This window comes from Liolophura sinensis, chromosome 3 (genome assembly GCF_032854445.1).
Source record: "Liolophura sinensis isolate JHLJ2023 chromosome 3, CUHK_Ljap_v2, whole genome shotgun sequence".
Taxonomy (NCBI): domain Eukaryota; kingdom Metazoa; phylum Mollusca; class Polyplacophora; order Chitonida; family Chitonidae; genus Liolophura; species Liolophura sinensis.
Window position 1 is genome coordinate 22,956,597 of NC_088297.1, and position 21,826 is coordinate 22,978,422.

The 21,826-nt window shown below is 38.6% G+C and overlaps 1 protein-coding gene across 3 annotated transcripts in view; it reads right to left on the reverse strand.

Annotated features, from left to right (window-relative positions):
- Nucleotides 1–21,826, reverse strand: part of LOC135463615 (neural cell adhesion molecule L1-like) — a 59,034-nt gene that overhangs the window by 7,037 nt on the left and 30,171 nt on the right. Inside the window, exons 1-10 of one of the 3 annotated variants that reach the window (XM_064740952.1) lie at nt 18,803–19,042; nt 13,017–13,136; nt 8,868–8,976; nt 8,140–8,315; nt 7,550–7,726; nt 7,195–7,326; nt 5,261–5,366; nt 4,672–4,856; nt 3,289–3,432; nt 606–749 (exon numbers count right to left, since the gene is read on the reverse strand). In XM_064740952.1, the coding sequence (XP_064597022.1) occupies nt 606–749; nt 3,289–3,432; nt 4,672–4,856; nt 5,261–5,366; nt 7,195–7,326; nt 7,550–7,637 (799 nt within the window). In that variant the 5' untranslated portion in view covers nt 7,638–7,726; nt 8,140–8,315; nt 8,868–8,976; nt 13,017–13,136; nt 18,803–19,042. Of the gene's footprint in view, nt 1–605; nt 750–3,288; nt 3,433–4,671; nt 4,857–5,260; nt 5,367–7,194; nt 7,327–7,549; nt 7,727–8,139; nt 8,316–8,867; nt 8,977–10,388; nt 10,498–13,016; nt 13,137–18,802; nt 19,043–21,826 lie in introns of those variants that run through there. The other 2 variants (XM_064740951.1, XM_064740953.1) reach the window with 2 other exon arrangements.

The window sequence follows — 21,826 nt, forward strand, 5'->3', positions numbered from 1 at the left end:
CTAATCAGTGATGGCTGCTTCCATTTAAAGAGGTCTTTTCCTTTGAAATAAAATAATAAAGACAAAATGGTGTGTCTAAATTTCATCGTCCCGGCATCCTCATCATTCTTGTGACATCCAGTTTTACGGTGTAAATATTACAAAAAGTTCTTACCTGTACCTCTGTTTTAACAATTACATCTTTTAGTGAGCTCACTCAAATTTTGACGTCTTATTGTTTTCTTTCTCTTACTGTGAGAGAGTATATCATCACACATCAGTATCTTCACATTTTCCCCTATCTCTCTTACAAAACCTTCTTTTGTAACAAGAACATACGTACAATTTCTCTTCTTCACCTATTTGTTATGTCTGCAGCCTTACGGCCTTTGATCTCGATTTGACCTCGACCTGGAGTTTAAATGTCTTACCTATGACTTTAAGGAAATCATCTGCCAGCTGATAGCCAATGCTGATAGACACGTTAATGTCTTACCTATGACGTTAAGGAAAGCATCTGCCAGCTGATAACCAATGCTGATAGAGACGTTAATGTCTTACCTATGACGTTAAGGAAAGCATCTGCCAGCTGATAGCCAATGCTGATAGAGACGTTAATGTCTTACCTATGACGTTAAGGAAAGCATCTGCCAGCTGATAACCAATGCTGTTGGACACGTTACACTGGATATTCATGAGATCGTATGGTTTACTGACGCCACTGACAGTAAGTTTTGTTCCAGACACTTCTATTTTGCCTGTTATTCCAGCTGAAAGGAAAAGGGAGACATTAGACAAAGTACTCCATGTTCCATTGCCAAGTTCTTTGAAGAAACTGAACGACAATATTTTTTCAGTATCAATGTGGAAATAAAGATGCTGAAGGGAGGAAACCGGACAAAGACTGGGACAAACCCATGGCCATCAGCAGGTTGCTGCTACACCCTCTCACATAGGGCCAGAGAGGAAGCCAGCATAAGCTGGAGATCAGTTGGGCTTGAACTCACAACGATTTCATTGGTGAGAGGCTCCTGTGTCACTGCGCTGCATAGGCGTGCTGGGCTCCTCAGCCACAGAGGCCTCTCGAACTGAATAAATCAAAAGTATAATAGAGTCCTCCTGTCAACACACAATGCACCTTTGGGGTGTCTACTAGGGTAAGTTGGTTAGGAGATGTTGGAAGGTTGTGCTGTGCATAAACAAAATTGGCATATTTCTTGATGAATGAAACTCAAGCCATGCATATGACTGGCTGAATATGATTGGTGTTTCACCCCCATTTACTCAGGAACATTTTACTTGTACAACAGCTATATGCCCAGAGTACACCACTGACCATTGGCAATCAAATAACAATCTTTCTAAAATGTGATGCTCTGGGTTTATTGTTACGTGCATATTGGCACAAAGTAATGAGCTTCGAACATTGAGCGCTGTAATCCATATATTACCATAAGGGTCTTCAGAACAGAGGAAACAAAGTGGTCTCCCAAAAATTCCTCTATCCACTGAGAGCGTATAAACAAGAAGTTGTGAAGGCAAGCTAGGCCTACAGTTTATCATAAAACAGGGGCAACCCACCGTTCGTTCAGATAGCAACCCTAACATTCTACCGTGTTAACATTTTGCATCGTCGTATAAGGAGTCCCCATGAATAGTCACTTAATACGTTCACTGCTTTCAAATTTAAATCATGTGAGCCTGCATTGTATGTGTCAAATACACACCCAAAACACAGCTCACTTTGTTTCTGCTATTGTTGATTTTCCTCTCTATGATGCATCTTTACAACCACGTTTTCTTTTTATGAATTTGTGACCTAAAAGACAACCACAACTGTGCTGAACATCAATAAGATGGCCAGTGAACATGACAAGTCCAGATATACATGACAAGTCCAGATATACATGTACATGTCAATCTTCAACCTTTGCAGCCATTAAAGCCCTTTTGTCATTGGAATCTATACACTGACTTATTATGAAAATGATGGTAAATTAAACTGATATACAGCACCTGACTAATGTTTACGTCCACCAAAAGACTAGTACTCAACGTATCCTAAACCAGCATTGAAGTTTTTTATGATTTTTTTCAACCCAGTAAAAGTTTAGTAAACCTTCGTCTTGGAAGAGTATTTCTTCCACTATTTGCACTGCAGGCCAACCATATCATTTGCAAGGAACTTGAGTGACCCTGTTTACATAGCCTAGCATCAGATGGATGGCCTAAAATTAAAATAGGATTGTTGTACAACTGGATTCATGCTCAATTCCAAAACAAAATGAAATAAATCTAAGCCTCACTGAGGCTGGTCTATGTATCCGACTGTCGTTGGATTTAATGCTTCAATTCTGTAGCCATGGCTTCTAAGATGAGAGCAGCGCTGACCTAGTTATCGTTGAGGTCAGCTGACCTAGTTATTGCGGACGTCACAGAAAGTACCTCAGCTTGAACATGACGTTTCAATTATATTACAGTATCTTATACCATGAAACAAAAAAAGCAGCCCTTGTATGCAAGAAAGACGAAGGAGGTAAATTTAAATTTAAAACTAAGCCCTATATCATAAGATTTAATTAATTTTAAGCGTTGTCTGGTGAGCTGCCGTCTTCCCATTCCTATAAACCTTCGGCATCCCTAATGAATTTTGCACTGACTCTGATATTTGTTATATAAAAACTGCCGATTACAAACTAAAATGAACAACATAAAATGTATTTGGGGAGACGAATGTAGTTTGCACCGAGACGGTATGCTACTGTCTGACTTAATATGTGATACCATTGTTGAATATTACAAGGCTTGCAGGCCTAAATCAACTGATTTTGTAAACGATGTCAAAATGATGTCTTATGCAGCAGTTCTGTGTTACCATGTGTCACTTCATGGAGTGAGTGGGTAAAGGCTACGTCACAGTTTAGGCCGCGCAATCTTATAGCAACTTGTTTGATTGGGTAAAATTCTCAAGATGGCTGCCTCGACTCACACCAGCCATTTGTACAGTATTGTTATTTTGTTCTACATGTTATTCGGTGAAATCCCATTAAAATAATAAAGTGTGATACTTTTTAGAAAACTAGAGTATCCTGCTTTCCACTGAAATATATTTTAGTCAGGTGTTGTCTTGTCCTTTAAAATGAAAGCTTCATACAACTGCGTGAATTATATCTAGACACCCCGCAGTTCTCTCAGAATGTTTCAAAATATTGGATGCAAAGGCGGCTGAAAAGGTTGAAAAATTAGGGTAAATATATGGGAATGTGATTTGCTAGGTGCATGGTTGACAAGATGGACTGTAAGTCTCACCGCTTAGAGGTTTGCCGTTCTGGAACCACTGTACCAGTGGATTGTCCTGCTCCCCTACAGCCGATCTTGCCACACACTTGAACTCAACAGTCTTTCCTGTCGTCACTATCATAGATTTCAGCTTCTCCACCCAAATAGGCTCCGCTGCAAGAAGGCAAAAATAAAACAAATCATTTAACCTCCACAGGGTAAACACAAAACAAAAACAAGGCAGTCACAGGATAGAGCAGTTTGTAAAACTGCATGAAGTTCAAGTCATGTGATACATTCAAATACTGACCTCTAAACCAAATAAAAGTAGAATGATTGACACTGACATACATAGATATAATCCTCTAATTATACAGTGCTAAGAACCTGCCATTAAATCAATGAGAAAGACCAGAATTATTACACTGTCACAACTATGACTGTTTATCATATGCATAAGGATTGCAGAGCAGTAAGTCTGTGTGTTTATGTAGTTGTAAATCATTGTGGTGGTAAAGGACACTGTGGGGAGTTAGTGCCTAAGTTCACTACAGAGGTATTTGATATGCAAATCGAAAACTGCATTTGGCAATCTATGTATTATTGGAGGCAACAGCAACCCTGTGAATAGGTGAGCAAAATGTTGAGCTATGAAAGACTTCTTTGGTCTTTGATATGCAAATCGCCACTGATAATTGGCTATCTGTGTACTATGGGTGGCCGCTGTAATCCTATGATTGGCTTTCTGTGTACTATGGGTGACCACTGTAACCCTACGATTGGCTATCTGTGTACTATGGGTGACTACTGTAACCCTATGATTGCCTATCTGTGTACTATGGGTGACCACTGTAGCCCTATGATTGCCTAGCTGTGTACTATGGGTGACCACTGTAATCCTATGATTGGCTATCTGTGTACTATGGGTGGCCACTGTAATCCTATAATTGCCTATCTGTGTACTATAGGTGACCACTGTAATCCTATGATTGGCTATCTGTGTACTATGGGTGACCACTGTAACCCTATGATTGGGCATAAACTTTGTACTAAGAGCCGAAAATTATGGATAGAGGAAACCGGAGTACCCAAGATAAACCGACCACTCGGTAGTTGGTGACAAACTATACCACGTGACGCACACCATATTTGTGGAAGGCAAGTGGCCTTAACAAACCCTAGAATGTCAATACGGTGACATGAACACTGTTCACTGATTATCATCCCTAAGGCCCTCACAAGCAGTGACAGCGCGGAATCTACAAATTCCCTATTTTAAGCACTTGCATTTCACATCCACTAAGATATTTTGATCACTTACAGTTCACATCCAGAGAAATATTTTGATCACTTACAGTTTAGACATACAGATATGTTTGACCCTTCATATGTCAAAAAGCTTTGATCACTTACATTTCACATCCACAAAGATGTTCTGAACAGACCTCTGGCTTCCGTGTACAGCTGTACAGGTGTAGGTTCCTTCATCCGCCTCCGTCACATTTGAGATCTCCAATGTGTACTTGTCGTCACTGATAATGTGACGCCCCACAGGCAGTGAGCCGCCTGTTCTGGCCCACTCTATCTTGGGTAATGGGCTGAAAGCAAGATGCAGTTCAGGTTTAGTACCTACAAATATCTCCATTTGTGAATAGAACACGTCCAGGAGAGAAAATAAAAAAAACATGCTAGATATTAAACAATGACACAGAAAACTGAATAATTTTGATTCTATATTGACATCTAAAAATACAAGCAAAATAAAAAGAACAATCAGTGGAATATGTATAAAAGAAGAATCAATAATCATTTATTTACTGTTTAACTGTAATTTGTGAAAATCTGACCTGGATCTGAAAGGGCAAATTACAGACTGGCAGAAAGCTACTGGCACGAATTTAGGCATACCGGAGCCCTTGGTCAATGTTGGTCAAGAAATGACCCCTGGGTGATAGTAAGCCTTAAACACAGGATAATGTGATTCATTCAAAATTCAACTTACTATCCATCAGGTATACATTGCAGGGTGAGTGTTTTCCCAAGTAAGGCGACAGAGCTTTCCCTGTCTGTAAACCATACCACAGCTGGGTCCCTTGGGGCGGGTGTAACTACAACAAACACATAAAACCGTGAATTTGACATACTAATGTCTTCTGAAGGCCTGGGAATAAATTCTTGCTTGATTGTTCCCACAAAGGCATTGTTTTGAAAATTAAATTTCACTACAGTTCCTTTTGGCCTGTATGTAGTGTCCATTGTGATAGCATGTATATACGCTAAATGACCTAAGGTTTCGCCCTGGGACTCGGAAAGTGTATCCCAGGATTCATTGTTACGGACTGAGGGTCTCGGGAGAGCATCAGGGGTGGTCAGGGGATTATACTGAGAGTTTAAGATTGTTATAAAAATTTAGTCTATGCTCCTATGACCAACAGTTCATGTTTTCCTCAGTTTTAATCTAAATAATTTTAGTACACGCACTTTGTAACAGGTTGAGTGTTTTATTATCGTTATTTTGTGATAAATGGGAATTTGTGTTAAAACTCGGGGCGATTCAGCGTCACTTCCCAATGCCTTTCCGTAAGTAGAGTGTCATGTCAAATATCCATTTTTAACCTGAAACACTTTCCGTATGCAAAACTATAGCAGAATTTAGCACAGTGAACCCATACTTGCAAACTAAGCCTACCAGCAAACGAGATGAAGTTGTCAAATTGCCATCAAAGCGACACTTCCACACATGTGTTTGCACCCCTGCAGTTCATTCAGTCGTAATTTGAAAGACTGTTAACTTCCACCCATATTTCATAAACATGGATACTTAATTTACTTAATATAATATCGAGTCCCCTCAGAAGAAATTTCAGTCATGCAGACTGGTTTTATCTACACTTACAACCACAGGACTCTGATATTCCACCTGTATTGTCTGTCGCCGGCGACACATAATTCACGTCTAAGCAAAACTGTATACAAGAAATCATAAACCATAGAGATATTTCTCAGTGAAATTCGTTTTTAGGCAAAATACATTTTAACACATATCCGTTTCAAAATGAGGCCTCTAAGCAGACAACCGTTCACCAGATAACGGTGTGAGGTGACTTCCACATATGCCTAGCCGGAGTAATCGATTCGTCTGCAGTGTTTCTAAAACATAGCCTGTCTTAATACTTTCTCCAGTTTCATTCATGAGTATATTTAGAGATATACATGTAGGCCTACTGGTCGAAAGACCTGCACCCCTCACTGTCAGTGACTTGACCCCATGCGGCGAGGATAAGTAACCAGAGCTGCTAAGTGCCATGGAGGGTAATGAAGCAGGTGGAGGCTAATCGCTCTCTTCTGACATCTTGCCGCCAACTCGTGCAAAAGTAAACCACAGTAACTCACGTGCGAAACTTTAGGTATATATGTATATTTTAGTTCAATGAAAAATATGGACCCTAGATAAAACTTTAGATTTGGTAGCAAGCCTAATACAAAGCTTGCCAGATGGTCAAATTTGGTAATTTATGGTAATTAATAGACCACCGTTGAGGGAACATCTCCACCGTGTCATTGTGCTTATATCCCATTTTTATGAGTTTTACAGCTCCATACATGCAGTACTTTTTCAGTTCCCACTCCTAGATAAACCTATAATTTACTTTAACACTGATTCTAAAACACAATACACTAAGTCAGGAATTTTACCATTTACAGTAATTAATATGTTCCTAGCGAATCAACAATGGAATATCCCTCTCATGTTATTGCGCTCTACATGTCGAAAACCTGAGCTCAATACAAACGGTACTTTTTCAGATTCCACCTAAGGGTATGACATAAGCTTCGGTCTAAAAACGGCATAACGTAGAACGAAGGTGCTTGAGAATACGAACGTCGTGTGGCCTTAATTCTAGGCACACATTCTATTTTGTGCAGAAACCATACCTGGGTTGACTTTAAATTTGGTGGGGCTACCATAGACCCTGAGCTGAGCAACCACATTGTAGAGGGAGCAGTTGTACGTCTTTTCTCCAGCCAACTCATCACCCATTTCCACACTGATGAAATGTAGATCTCCTGTAATGACAACAAAACGGTAAAACGGTGCATGGTAAATTTTCCATGAAACTCTCACACAGTAATTCAGAGAAAAATCCATGAGAAAAGAAAAATTCAAAAAATTGTTTTACCGGGCCACTCCATGTTGGAGATTTCCTTGACTGAAGAGAACCGTATTACAATCTGATGACACTACAAACCGTTTCATAACCACAGACTGGAAGACAGAGAAGATACTGACCTACTTGATCAATGACGATTCGACCTCCAGTTATGATAGCTTCAGACTTGCCAATGAACCAATCATAGACGGCAGTGGGCACGCTCATTGGTTGGTCACGACAGGTTAAGGTCACGTGAGAACCAACATCATGCGTCCCAATATTCGCAACCGGAAGTGTTTTATAGCCGAGTAACTCTGCAACAAAGGGGACAAAATATTGATACAATACTGAAAAATGAAAAAATGTACAGCTAACGTACACCAAATGGATTTTATTTATTTATTTATTTATTTCATTGGTGTTTTACGCCGTACCCAACAATATTTCACTTATATGACAGCGGCCAGTATTATTGTGGAAGGAAACCAGGCAGAGCCAGGGGGAAACCCATGACCATCCGCAGGTGGCTGACAGAAAATTCCCAGAGAGGAAGCCTGAGAGGAATCCAGCATGAACTGGACTTGATCTCACAGCGACCGCATTGGTGAGAGGCTCCTGGGTCATTGAGCTGTGCTAGCGCACTAACCAACTGAGCCACAAAGGTTCCCCAGATGGATTTTAAACAACATGGCAGCCACACAACATACAACATGTAATGCCAACTTACAAGCCTTCTGAATTTCCACGACAGTAGACATGGATTTTCCGTGCGAATTACTGGCGAAGCACTGATAAAAGCCCTCATCATTGAGAGTGGGCCTCAACAGCTGTAGCCTCCCGCCACTGACTTCTACAGAACCGGGCTGTTCAATGATCTTCACACCATTCCGATGCCACTCATACCTGGAACACAAACATGCACGAATTAACACAGGTGTGCACACCATATTCTTAGTGTTTCATCAATCAACTTACAAATCAACATTGCTATTGTGGGCTCCATAAATCTGTTTACTGGACTGGTGTTTTGTCAAAATGATTGACACCATGGCAGGATTTAATTATTTATCTGATTGGTGTTAGACGTTGTATTCCGTTATGGTTGAAGGAAGCACATAATTTGTAGTAATGTAACATAAGACAATAACAAAAAACATTCTCCAGAGCAAGATGTAAGAGTTAGGCTTTTGGATTCAATATTTTCTCTATTTATTTATTTGATTGGTGTACTCAAGAATATTTCACTTATATGACGGTGGCCAGCATTATGGTGAGAGGAAACCAAGAAGAGCTCAGGGAGAAACCCACCACCATCCGCAGGTTGCTGGCCACACTATGGCTGACCTTCTGAAACACAAACACAGTGCATAACCTGCATAAACTGACCGCACCAAACTATCCCCGCTCTCTCACAACACCTCAGTTTTCAAAATGACCATCAATAGATGAACTTACTCTACAGCAGGGATTCCATCAGCTGTACAATCTAATGTTTTTGAATCGGTTACATCCCGAAAAAATATCTTCTTTAAAAATCCACTGTTGATTTTAGGAGGTTCTGCTTCTGTAAAACAAAAAAGACGAGAAAACATTCTTTAACATTGGAAAATGTTTGTGTATGCAACTGTAACTACATGCTTGCTGAAATGTCACAAAATAAACCACAGAAAATCTATGAATAGAAAAACATACCTGAAAATAATGAAGTGGACTTTTGGATCAGTGTGGACTTGCAATATACTTAGAAGGTAATGGCAAACATTACATACACTCACTTGTTTTCCTCAACATTATACTTTTTTCATCAAAAAACTTAAGCAGCTTTTCCAGCAGATTTGACCACCGATAGTAACCAAGTCAGGTACATCAGCTTGCTAAACACACTATTCTTACAAACCATTTCTACCTTGCCACTTTTGCTATTCCTCCTGACAATCAAAGTTTACATGTATGCAAGAACAACTTCTGAATTTCACTGAACATAACAAAAGTAAAAATATGTAACATGCACATGTATCAAAAGTCAAAATTTAACAGGAACTAAATTGTTGGTGTCAATCACATTACTTGGCTGGTAGAAACGGCATTCTGCTTATGGTATTTTCATATTCACTGACGCTTTGAATAAAGCAAAAATTTACACGTATAAAAAGGAGAGCACAAACTCTCTTTATAGGCTTAGGTTGAAGTGAATAAGCCAGTGCTTCCCGCAGAATGCCTTTCCTTATTATCAATTCCCTTATTTAAAACAATTATTTGTGTCTTTACTGGCCGGGAGAAAACTGTAATGAGACAAAAAAAAAAACCATGCAAAGTTAATGGGGTCTGCAACATGCCAATGGCAGCTCGTGCTATTACTAACCTAGCATGAATAAATAATTTAGTCACAGAAATTTTCCTGCATTTTGATTAAAAGAGTTTAAGAGTTATTAATAAGGATTTACGGATTTGATTATTGTCTCCCACTAATCTAAGGAACATAAATGTACAACTCATAAGACCTATCGAGTTTGTGTTCAAAGTGGAGGAAACCTGGAAGTGCCCATAGAAAACAATGTAGCGGGAGAGTAACTTCCCTTCCATACAGCAGAGTGATGTCCCCTTTATCATCTGAGGGATTTATGGCATTTGATTGGAATAACTTCCACTGCTGTGTACATCTGATCAGTGGCCTTACATGCATGTACCATAACACAACCTGACAACATCACTGCACAGAGGACATTAATTGAAAGCTGCACAAGTCAGTCTCAGACATTTACAATTAAATATGTACTGATGTGACTGGTGGTTAATGGTGAACTGAAATCTCTTGTCAATAAATCAACATTGCTGTCAAGATGATCAAACAGGAGCAAAACTGTAACAAAATAGAGCATCATTCCAAAAAAAAGGTGTTGGATGCATGCTAATCATCCGAGCAGGGTTAAAGAGAAGGTGGTGGGGTATAAACAAAGTCCACAAAACATAAAATACTTGGAGAGGTCACTCCACTGGTAACATTATGGCTGTTGGCATCAGCTGTAGTCGTGACATTCTGAGATCTGGTCAGAGTGTTATTTGTGCCTAAAAATTCATCAATATATCCATCAGAATAAATGTTAAAAATTAACTAATAAAGAGAACAAAAAGAAAAGAAAAACATTAAGACCAATTATTTAAAAAAAAAAACAATAATAAAAGGAACACATCTTGCTAATGATTCTAGTCACTTTTAAAACACAATGAATAAATTGTCCAACTTGCAGAGAAATATATTTTAATTTTATACAGTTAATACAATAAAAAAAATATAAAAGTGGAGACAACTCTCATGGACACAGTGTACAAAATTCTACGTCATTGGAATAGACTTACAAGTGCAAACAAAAGGCACATTGCACTAAGTCACTAACCCATAATCTGACAGTGCTGATAGCTAAACCACTCGATCATGTACACTCTGGAACAGAGAGTCAGTAATATGATTTTGTGAGCTACATGTAAACAAGCCATGACCCACATCTCTAGCAAGTTCTGACACGCCCCGATTGTACAGTTGGTAGAGTGTCCACTTCGGGAGCGGTAGATCCAGGGTCAATCCTGAGTCGAGTCACATTGGCAACAGGAAAAGTGTATATGTACAAGCAACAGCGGTAAACTTAGCAACCACTCATTGACCCGTATCAGTATAATGGCTCGGGCAAGGCAGCTTACTTGCCTTCAGTCAGGTATCTCAATGAAGCAGCTCTAGATAAAAAGAGCAGTGGAAAAACAGCGGCAAACTTAGCACCCAAATTCCTTTACATGTGCAAAATGGTCACTAAGACAGGGTCATGCCCATTACTGGTCAACAACAATGTACTGTACAGACATGTTCACGTCAATTCTTCAGTGAACTAACTTAATGCTAACTGCTATACTTATATGTAACTCAAAGTTCAGAGATCCACCACTTCCAAATCTGAGCCAAAAAGAAAAGACTTGTTCGTTCTAATGTCTTTGAAGTCATATGTGATATTATTTATGCCATTAGTGTTTTGCACTTTTGCGTTTTTCAATTATATTTGGTGCTTTACAGGCTAGCTGACACTAAATCCACAAATGGAATAACTATAAAACTCAAAAACCATCTCTATATCTCATCCGATCTTAAAGTTTTTATTAACTTTCTGTTACACAGGAAAATGGAGGTGATATATAATGTACATGTATCAAGATGCCCCGATTCCAAATACTTTTTTTATACCTCTGCCTTGGAGGAGGTGAATCTCTTTTCAGTGCACCTGCTTTACCAACTACTTATATGACACATTAGATCTAGGCTCACAAACAAGCATGCCAGCAGCGCGATAGTCCTAAAATCAAGGTAATAAAATATACTACATGCAGATTTACTGTGGGAGTTCATTTCTCAACAGTGCCCAATGTCACAAAACTGCACAATGAATCTTTGAAAACACATTTTTTGCAGTACATGTAATTCTGCAGTACATGTAAAGCACATTGCCCTATGGCATTACATCCCAAGGGTTTGTTTGTTTATTTTTTTGCTTTTTAGGGCTTTTTTGTGTGTTTTGGGGATTATTTTTTATTATTTTTCAAAAAAGTCATGACAAAATGGGTACATGAAGATTTGTGAAAGTGGCTCCAGGATAGCAAGATGAGGTTCCCAAAACACAAATTTTACTACTCCTTGCCACCTTGAGTTTTCCCTTTTTAGATGTCTGAAGAGAATGTCTCCGCACAGCCTGCAGATTTGTTATCCATGAGGATTTTAACAACACACATGTAGGCCTTGACCAATGAAAATGATGCAATGAAAGCAAATGAATAGAAAACAGGTTCACAAAAGAGTTACAACAGGGGAGACAACAAGATACATACCCACTTGGCCTGAGGAGAGGTGAAAAAAGGAAGATTACACAGATAACATAAAAGCAGATTAACAGGATAAAATGAATGATGATTGAATGGATTTAAATGAATTCAAAGAGTTAAGCCGGCAAGGAAGAAACACCCATCGGCTTACACGAAGAAATTTTAAGTATCTACATGAAAAGCAGTGCGATGAAGATGTGCACACTTGAACGTGTTTAATATCCATGCATATCTGTGATATTATGTCATGTAATCAGTATTACATATTCGATTTATATTTTATTTATACTGATTTCTAATATCAAGGATATGCATATGCACATTACATGCTGCACTTGACAGTAAACCCTTTTCCATGACTTACTACTGATTTTAAGAGTTTTGAAAACTAAAAGTGTTTTGAGGTTTGTTTGGAAGGTTTTGAGGTTTGTTTGTCTAAATGACCTAAAATTTCGCCCACAAAAGTGTCCTCTAAGAGGCAAATAAATGTCAGAAAATATATATTTTTGGTGCTGAAACTTACATCTTACAACTTTCATGTTCCAAGCAAACCTCAAACACCTTTTCAAAATCAATAGAGCTTTCAGAATGAGGAAAAATTTAGGGTCAATCCTAAATGATATCCTAATGGAAAAATGTGAATTTCGAAACCAAAATTAATATTTTACGTCCTCTTTTGCCTCATCACATGTGTGACAATCCATGCTGGTTGTGTGAGATCAGACGGTAGATTGATGTACTTACTCTGTGCAGCGCAGTTGGCCACAAGGCAGACAGCTATCACTAACACACCCCTCAACATCCTGGAATCTGTCCTCTATCCTGTGCTGAAGTCACACCCTAATCCTCCTGAATTCTGACCACCTGAAACAAATTCAAAAAATAAACATTTCGGTAAACTGAAAAAAGGCATTTAACAATCTCAATATCCTCATGTAATATTTAAATATCTTATAAAACATATTAAAGCCAATGGACTTATATTTTAGAAAATTCTAATCCCGATGTCCTTATCAAAGGCAGCTCCAAATAAATGGAGGAAAGGAAAGAATTTTAAACCATATTTCTCTTAAATATTACATGTACATGAATTCTTTTTGCAGAGCAACATTTGCATGTTTAAGCAAGTTGAAAAGTTCAATACCTAAGCTGAGGGACACTTTACATTATTTATCATAGACAACATGACAGTGTAGACTGACATGATCACTGCACTGGCAAGTCTGGCAATTACAGGCCAATTATGATCATCATTCATATGAGTAATACGTGCCGGCGAAACAATTAAGATGAAATAGAGCTATTACACCAACCAAATAACTCTTATTAAATTCACATGTTTTGTGAAATCGGTGTGTCTAGCTTAAATTACACCATCAAAGCAAATAACTGCACAAAAAGCTTCCGTGTTTGAGGGACAGATTTGCACCCAGGTAGTTTTAATACATGTACCATCACCAATTACAAACCCGACCCCTGTCAGCAAAATATGAGTCAACTAAAACATAAAATAAACAAAAACATTCTGAAATGAATACAGTATATTACATTGTCCAGTGCAATGGCTTATTTCATTATTATTGTCACTTATTTTGAACTATTGATTTAATTCAGTGAGTACAACAGTGGTCTATAAAACCTGATAAACCGAAACAGGGTCCACTTTCGCAAAACCTTAAAAATACATATATCAATTTTTTTAAAAACTTTTCTAAGAAATATCTATGGCGCCATAATCTAGACAGCACCTTTTACTAAAAATTAAGAGAAAGTTGATCACATGCAAGTCTGAGGCCCTCAATTCACCAAATATGATCATATGCGACGTTAGAGTGACCTCAAACACAAGTCTGAGGCCCTCAATTCACCATATAATACATGATGTCCCCTCCTGGAAAAAGTCCATGTATACATGGGAAGCACCTTGGGCTTGGCCATTACCTACTAATAAGGTATCCACGGAGAACCTATACACCGCTGAGCCAGTATTTGTATGAACTTTTCATAAGACTGTATTCTGCACACACCCTGATTCTTCAACCTTTTCAATCTCCTCTGTAACTAATATTTAAAAGATTCTGAAAGAATTATGGGGTGTAGAGAAATAATTCGCAAGGTTTTATAAAGCTTACAAACAAATCATTTTTCGCATCATTTTGATAATAATTGTATGCGTACATGTAACTTCCACTGAAAAAAGTGCTTTAGTGGTTGAACAGTTTGAAGATTTACAGTATACAATGTGCACAAGTCCTGCCGCACATGTGGAAGGCAGGGTCACACACATTATGTACGTGTCAGGCAACAGTGTACTTCTCTAGTATAACTAACAATGATGTACCGGTAAATGAGTTATTCTGCCAACAAACTACTCCATGTAAACCATGATGTGCAAAAACAACAACAGACTTCATATGTAGCTTTTCAAATTCATATTATCAAGAGGGTCAGGTTTGTTTTGTTTGGCAGTTATGTGATTATTCTGATTTGACAAATGTTTCTTGTTGATTCTGACCATTTGGGGGCCGCAATACAAAACTATGGGCATGTCCAATGTACACTGGCTCCCAAAACATACAGTTTATACATGGACAGGTACATGGGTATGCGCATGAGAGTTTGCTTACTCTGATGTTTGTCACATTTATCTTTTCAACATTCTACTGAATCAAGGGCTACACTGTACAGCATCTATACATAATATACCAGTATACATGTGTACATAATGGGAGACTCCAGGACGAATCACACAGAAGGTCCAAATAACTGTAGAATGCATCATTTTTTTCTCTGACGTTGAAGTGCGTGTGTAATGCAAATAAGTTTTAGGAGCACACATACACCGATAATTACATGTACCTGAAAATTAAAGAAACAAGAAATGAGTTTACAGCCTTGGATCATCTTGATACAGGCAGGCCCCCATTGTATATATTGATTTTCCAGCATTCAAAAAATTTCAGGTAAAATTTGGTACACATGCACATGGATAAAAAAATGCGGAAACACATAATGATGGTATTGATGCCAACACTCAAGCTTTTCTGAGTCAGAAATGAATCAAACTTCACAAAAACTCCTTAAATGACCCTATACAGGGGAGGAATCAATCAGAATCAAGGATAATATTCCACCGGAAAACTTTCAGGTGAAATACAGAACCCATGAAAACATGACATGAGCTATTCTCGTTGGACAAAAGTATGCAAAATGTATGCATGTGCACGTAGCTAGTCTGGAGTTAACCGAGTAGTCTTCAAATGAAATCTACTCAGAAAACGGAATGGCTACCAGCGTTCATATACATGTAGATGGGAATTTACATAAACATTTTGACGTATATCACATGTACCTTTTAGGTTGCATAAACACGAAGACATAAATAGCTGTCACTGTCACACATGCGAGTGGCGTGCTGACAAACACAAAAGGAAGACAATGTGAGTCTTTCATATGCTTGGCGACAGGTGACTGGATGCCTTCAGGACTATAACAATTAGAAAATCCAAGACTTTCTGCTGGTAAGGTAAAACTTTCCTTTCAAACGCTGGGTCATGCAAGGCATGGATTCAGTACGGTAATTAGACAGGAATTTTCTAAAATTCACCTTGATCAAGGCTCTTTGGCAGGGAGTCAAAAGCAAAATTACATGAAGTTTCTCCGAGATAATTTGCCTTTCACCAATATATGTAATGCGTGATCTACATGTACAGGGAAATCAACCATCAAAAGATCGCCAAATACTGATGGCTTAGTCTAATTTCCTCCAATCATGATATTCTGATCTTCAATATATGTGTTTTAAATAAAATTTTATTCACAATGGTAATAAAACAATGAAACATAAATTACACAAAATATCGGACTACTGTTACCTGTTCTAAACTACACACCAAAGCCTAATGTGATAACAGCATCATCATTACAGTGAAAATTATAGCCATCATCTAAATCGGAATCTGAATTTGGCAATGCTTTTCATCACACATATTCTAACACGCAAATGTACTCTGCACGTACCTGGTGTTCATTAGGTATTTGAAGTGAACACAGATGCCACTTACCCAAGCGTTCATGCACTGCGATATATATACAAGGTGAAGTCATAAAAACTAACACCTGATCTGTGTAAACATACAGACATAAACAGGTGTAACTGATTGTACTATTGTTTACACTACCAGGTTAAGGCAGCCCAGAGGCTGGCATGTGTATTCACAACATCCATATGAGGAATGGGAATGATGCCTACAAATATGTATGTTTATGCTTGAGGTTTTACCTGTCACACAATAACAACAGGGAGTCCTTATTAGGCGTTTCCTGTAGCAAGAGATCCATGTCCGAGGGGGTTAGCAAGCCAGCACGGCACAATGATCCAGGAGCCTCACACCAATGGGATCACTGTGAGTTCAGGCTTCCTCTCTGGCCATATGAGGGAAAGTCTGCCAGCGACCGTTGTGGGTTTCCTCTGGGGCTCTGCTCTGTTTCCTCCGACCATAATGCTGGCCGCCATCATATTTATAAGTAAAATATTCTTGAGTACGACATAAAACATCACTCAAATATATAAAGAAATTATACATATATATACCAGTACCTGTATGTATTATTACAGGTGTGGTATGAGGCTTAATCAGGACAATGCACACTCCAGTTCTCAAGAAGATGTCCATATACATGTATTCATAGCTTCAAGCAGCCGGGATGTTCGCAAAGAGCAGGAGGTGATATATAACACGGAGCTAAATTGGGGAAATGCTGACTTTTAGGTCATTCCTAAAGTACTACACGATACTGAAACTATCATACCTCAAGGCTAGATTCTGATCACTTTCCCAAAAAGACTTTCTTATTCAATAACTATGTTTTATCATTTTTTATGCTACAATTTTCTTCAATGCCTATCTCACATGGGTTAAATCCACTTTGTTCTCTCATCCAGTACACTAGTCACATGATCAAAGAGTATGCTGATGATTGGCTCAGAATAGCTATGACATGATTGCAAAACTATGAATAAATGTATTTATATGAGATTTAAATGCATTTCATACACACACAGGACGGATGTTTATGCCAGATACATCATGTACAGTTTTAAATAAAGCAAGTCTCATTTGGTACTTCCTGCAAAAAGATCATTTCGCACAGACAGGTCGATGAACCTATATAAGTATACTGTACCTGTCCAGTTAATTAAATCATGGCATTGTGAAGCCTTCAGGTGTAAAATACACAACAGATCAATACTCTCTAATGCATATATACGCACAGACTACAAGCTGATCACAAATAACACAGACAGCTAGCAATTGGACTTTTCACACCCTCCCACAGCCAATAACATAGACAGTCCAAGGTTTTGATGCTACATTTGTGTAAGGTAACAGTGTCTGCCTCCCTTGGCACTGTTCAAACTCTCCTTCTAGTACAGTTATCTCTATGCAGGTACATGTAGTTTCTGTATAGCTTTAGTATACCTTCAATGACCATAAATTCTATCCATGACCAACATCCTCATTTTTAATGATTCTGAGAGTTCTGTTGATTTAGAAAGGTGTTTTGAGGTTTGCTTGGAAGATGGGATGATATTCTCCGGGAAAAATGTAAAGTTTCAGCATCAAAATTGATATTTCGTAATATTTATTTGCCTATAAAAATGCCCTTTTGCGGGCGAAATTTTAGTTCATTTTGAATACTGTACAATGCTGTGGGCTTTAGTAAACACGTCTGTAGCTTATCAATGCCGGTTACAGATGTGTATTTCTCTCCACACGTACACTGTAACCATTCCCTGATATTAACATTATATGACACACTCACGTAACACCTTTCTATCCTTCGAGAGGTTAGTTGAGGAATGTAGCTCTCTGTGTCAAGCAACACAAAATGTCGGCAGAGTTAAAGGGAATAACTGCTTCTAATATGTCGGCTCAATGGTAAGCCACATTTACCGCATCTTTACACACTCATTAAATCTCCCCTAGTGTAAATCGCTGTCAACCAAGTGATCCCCATAATCAACTAACCTGTTCTTAGTCTGGCTGAACCAAAAAGGATCCATCAAGCTAGCAGCATGGGCTTCAGTGTATTCATTTTGTATTCTATGGCCTATAAAAGTTGCTAAATGTTATTGTAAAATACATATTTAAAAATTAATTCTGGACTTTCTGGACTTCTGGAAGTTTGTAAAGTGATTGCAAGTAAAGATGATTGTTGTTGTATAGAGAAATGAACATGGCGACCTGTTGTGGACATGATATTTCTGACAAAGATTACACAGTTAGACCTACTGACATTTGTCATGTACTTCCAAAAATAACTAAGCTTAAAGGGACGCGTACATGACACTCGCTGATTAACCAATGTTGTTGTTGTTGTTGTAGGTCATTAATAGCACACGCGTTGGGACTCCTTACATTTAGGTAGCGGGTGTTAAGGCAGAAGGCATTCTTGCTAGAGGGCGTTTTGACCTGATCCCATATCTACTATAAACTAGTCAGCTCTAAAGGCATATGTGTACCTACCTGCGGAATATATAGAATTCCTTTTGAAGTCCGTATTACTGGACGACTTCAATTATGCACATGAATATGAAGTAATACATGTACATCCACTTTCTTATGTTCACGTATCCTGTACACGTACACCCAATCTCAGAGCGTCACCACACAACGTACGGTATAAACTGTACTACAGACCCAGACTGTATAAACACAGACTAATTTGTCCAGGTAAGTCAGGCAGGTGCAACCCGGCTGAGACGTCAACCCTAAGCTTCACAATAAATCCTTATTTATGACCCTAGCCAACACATGTGACAGTCCCAATCAGTTCTAATGTTGACTCTGTTATATATCTCCTATTGGGGCATAGCGGTATATGTTTGACAATCCAGGTACATGTACACTCCTCCATCAGGTAGACTCCTCAGTCAGATAGAATCCTCAGTCAGGTAGACTCCTCAGTCAGGTAGACTCCTCAGTCAGATAGACTCCTCAGTCGGGCAGAATCCTGCTTCTACAATAGGTTTCACTTGTCATCCCTGTAAATACTTGCTCGGGCTTAATAGTGACTGTTACAATGCATGTGGACCTTAGTCTTGGCTGAGTGTCAATCCTACATACTCACAGCTCACAGAGTGATGATAGCTACACACTGAATGTGTCAGTCTGACTCAGCTCTAGCTGTGTTGGGGGAGGGGATGTCCTGTTAAGCAGGGCTGACTCAATGCCCCCAGCAGGACAGATTTAAACACTACAATAGAACAGAGGTTTCATCTATGTATGGACTTGGCGGTGACAGCCCAAATACTACTGACCACAGCTATGCACACCTGCCAATGTCACATGCTGAGCAGCTAACTAGAGACACAAAATTATCCTCCATGTAGCCGACACACATGCCTGCATGGTTAGATCCAACAATCTACTTATTTATTTATTTAATTATTTTTTATTCATTTATGTACATGCTTTTTTTAAAACCCCATACTCAGGAATTCATGCCTGGGTCCTTTTTTGCTTGAAGAAGGCATTTACATATCCTTACTAAACACCTAATGCTCTTTAGAAACACAATATCAGAACCTAAATGAAAATCTTAATTTTGTACAACATGTCAGTCCAGGAGATGTGCAGTGTAAATTCTGAAGGCATTATTCTGTGCTGACTGATAATATTATACTTTTTATGAAGCCCTTAAATTGGCATATCCAACCAACATGTTCATCTCCAAAATCAAATTAGAAATGTGCATAAATTACACTGAAAGTTGCTCTTTCATTTGCGAAAAGGTTGAGGAATTAGATATCTGTACATGTACCCTATGTGTTTGGTACATGTAATTCTGGTTTGTGTTTTGTTGAGTCAAGAGACAACCTTAGCTGATCTGTTCCTGGCCAGCCAGCCAGCCATCACACTGCCAGCCTACTATCCCCATGCCGAGAAGGTCCACATACATGTAGACACACATGTACCTATTATGACATTTCCATGATCCCCCCCCCACTCCTCGCCCCACAACATTATTGCTCCCCATGTCACGGTTCATTATTTAGTTACACATGTGTGACTATATCAGCTACTGAGTGAATGGCTTTTGTCACTCTGTACACTTGTCTCTTGTATGAAACAGACAATGTACAAACAATGTGACACAAAATACATGTACAAGGTGCAGACAATGTGACACGAAATACCTGTACAGTGTGCAGACAATGGGACACAAAATACATGTCCAATGTACAAACAATGTGACACAAAATACATGTTCAAGGTGCAGACAATGGGACACAAAATACCTGTACAGTGTGCAGACAATGGGACACAAAAACAAGTACACGTTAAATCTATGTACATGTACATGGAATGCATCTGTGGATTACCCTAAATGACCATAAATTTCATCCATGTCAAACTTGCCCATTTATCCCGACTCTGAGAGTCCTATTTTTTGTTAGAAATGTGTTGTAAGGTTTGCTTGGAACATGGGATGATATTCTACGGCAAAATTACAAGTTTCGGCACCAAAATAATATTTTTGACATAAAAAATGCTCTTAGGTGGGATAAAATTTTAAACTGATACTTCAGAAGCCAACCATCAAGTTCTTCTGCTAAGAAATTAAATTTGACATATTTCATTCTAAGTGACCTTATAATATGAATGAATCAACCAGAATACAGCAAAATGTGTCACATGATAGACATAAAACTTAAGGCGGAATGTACTGAACAGCTGTGTTACAATTCAGGCATATAATCAGCAAAAACAAAATGACTGACACTTAAGACTGGGGCTGAGGGAAGAATGCTAGCAAATAATCAGAATGTAGTGAAAGACACCCCTGGAGAGCAGAAGAATCTAATTGGCAAGCTTGGGAAATGTCAGGACCTAGGTCAAGTCTACTCGCTAACAGTGGGGGAGAGAGGTGTCAACCTTGCCAGCCCCCACCTTAGGGTGGAATGTCACCTATAGGTCATGATGTCAACATGTAGAGACAGCTATGAGCCACTCAGTCCTTAGATATCCCAACAGCACAGGGGTGTGAAATAGTTCATGACTCATGAATATTCAACAGAACTACGTGTGGCTGATTAAGTGCTCTGGTTTGTTACCAATGAAAAGTAGGCCCTTGTGAATTCAGGCAATGGCACGTTTTATAAGGATACAATGTAGACAAAAATGTAGATAAATATACCTGTACGTTAAACATGTTACACGCAATCATTGTTTAGGCACCTACAGCACATGTACATGTACATCTGTACAGTATGTATTTGCATACTCATGTATAAAAGGGTTCTTTTACATGTACGCCAATGAAAACTTTTGTTTTTTTTTTAACAGGAATGTGTGGATGGTTAAGTTAACACCATGAATCACAGGTGTGCAGTGAGTACCACAAAAATTCAGAATTAGTCTACATGTAAATGTGCATATATATATACATATATATATACAACCTACATACATGTACATGTATATACATGCATGTTTTTACAGTAACATACATGTGTCTAGCTACCTTATGATATCATGTTACATACA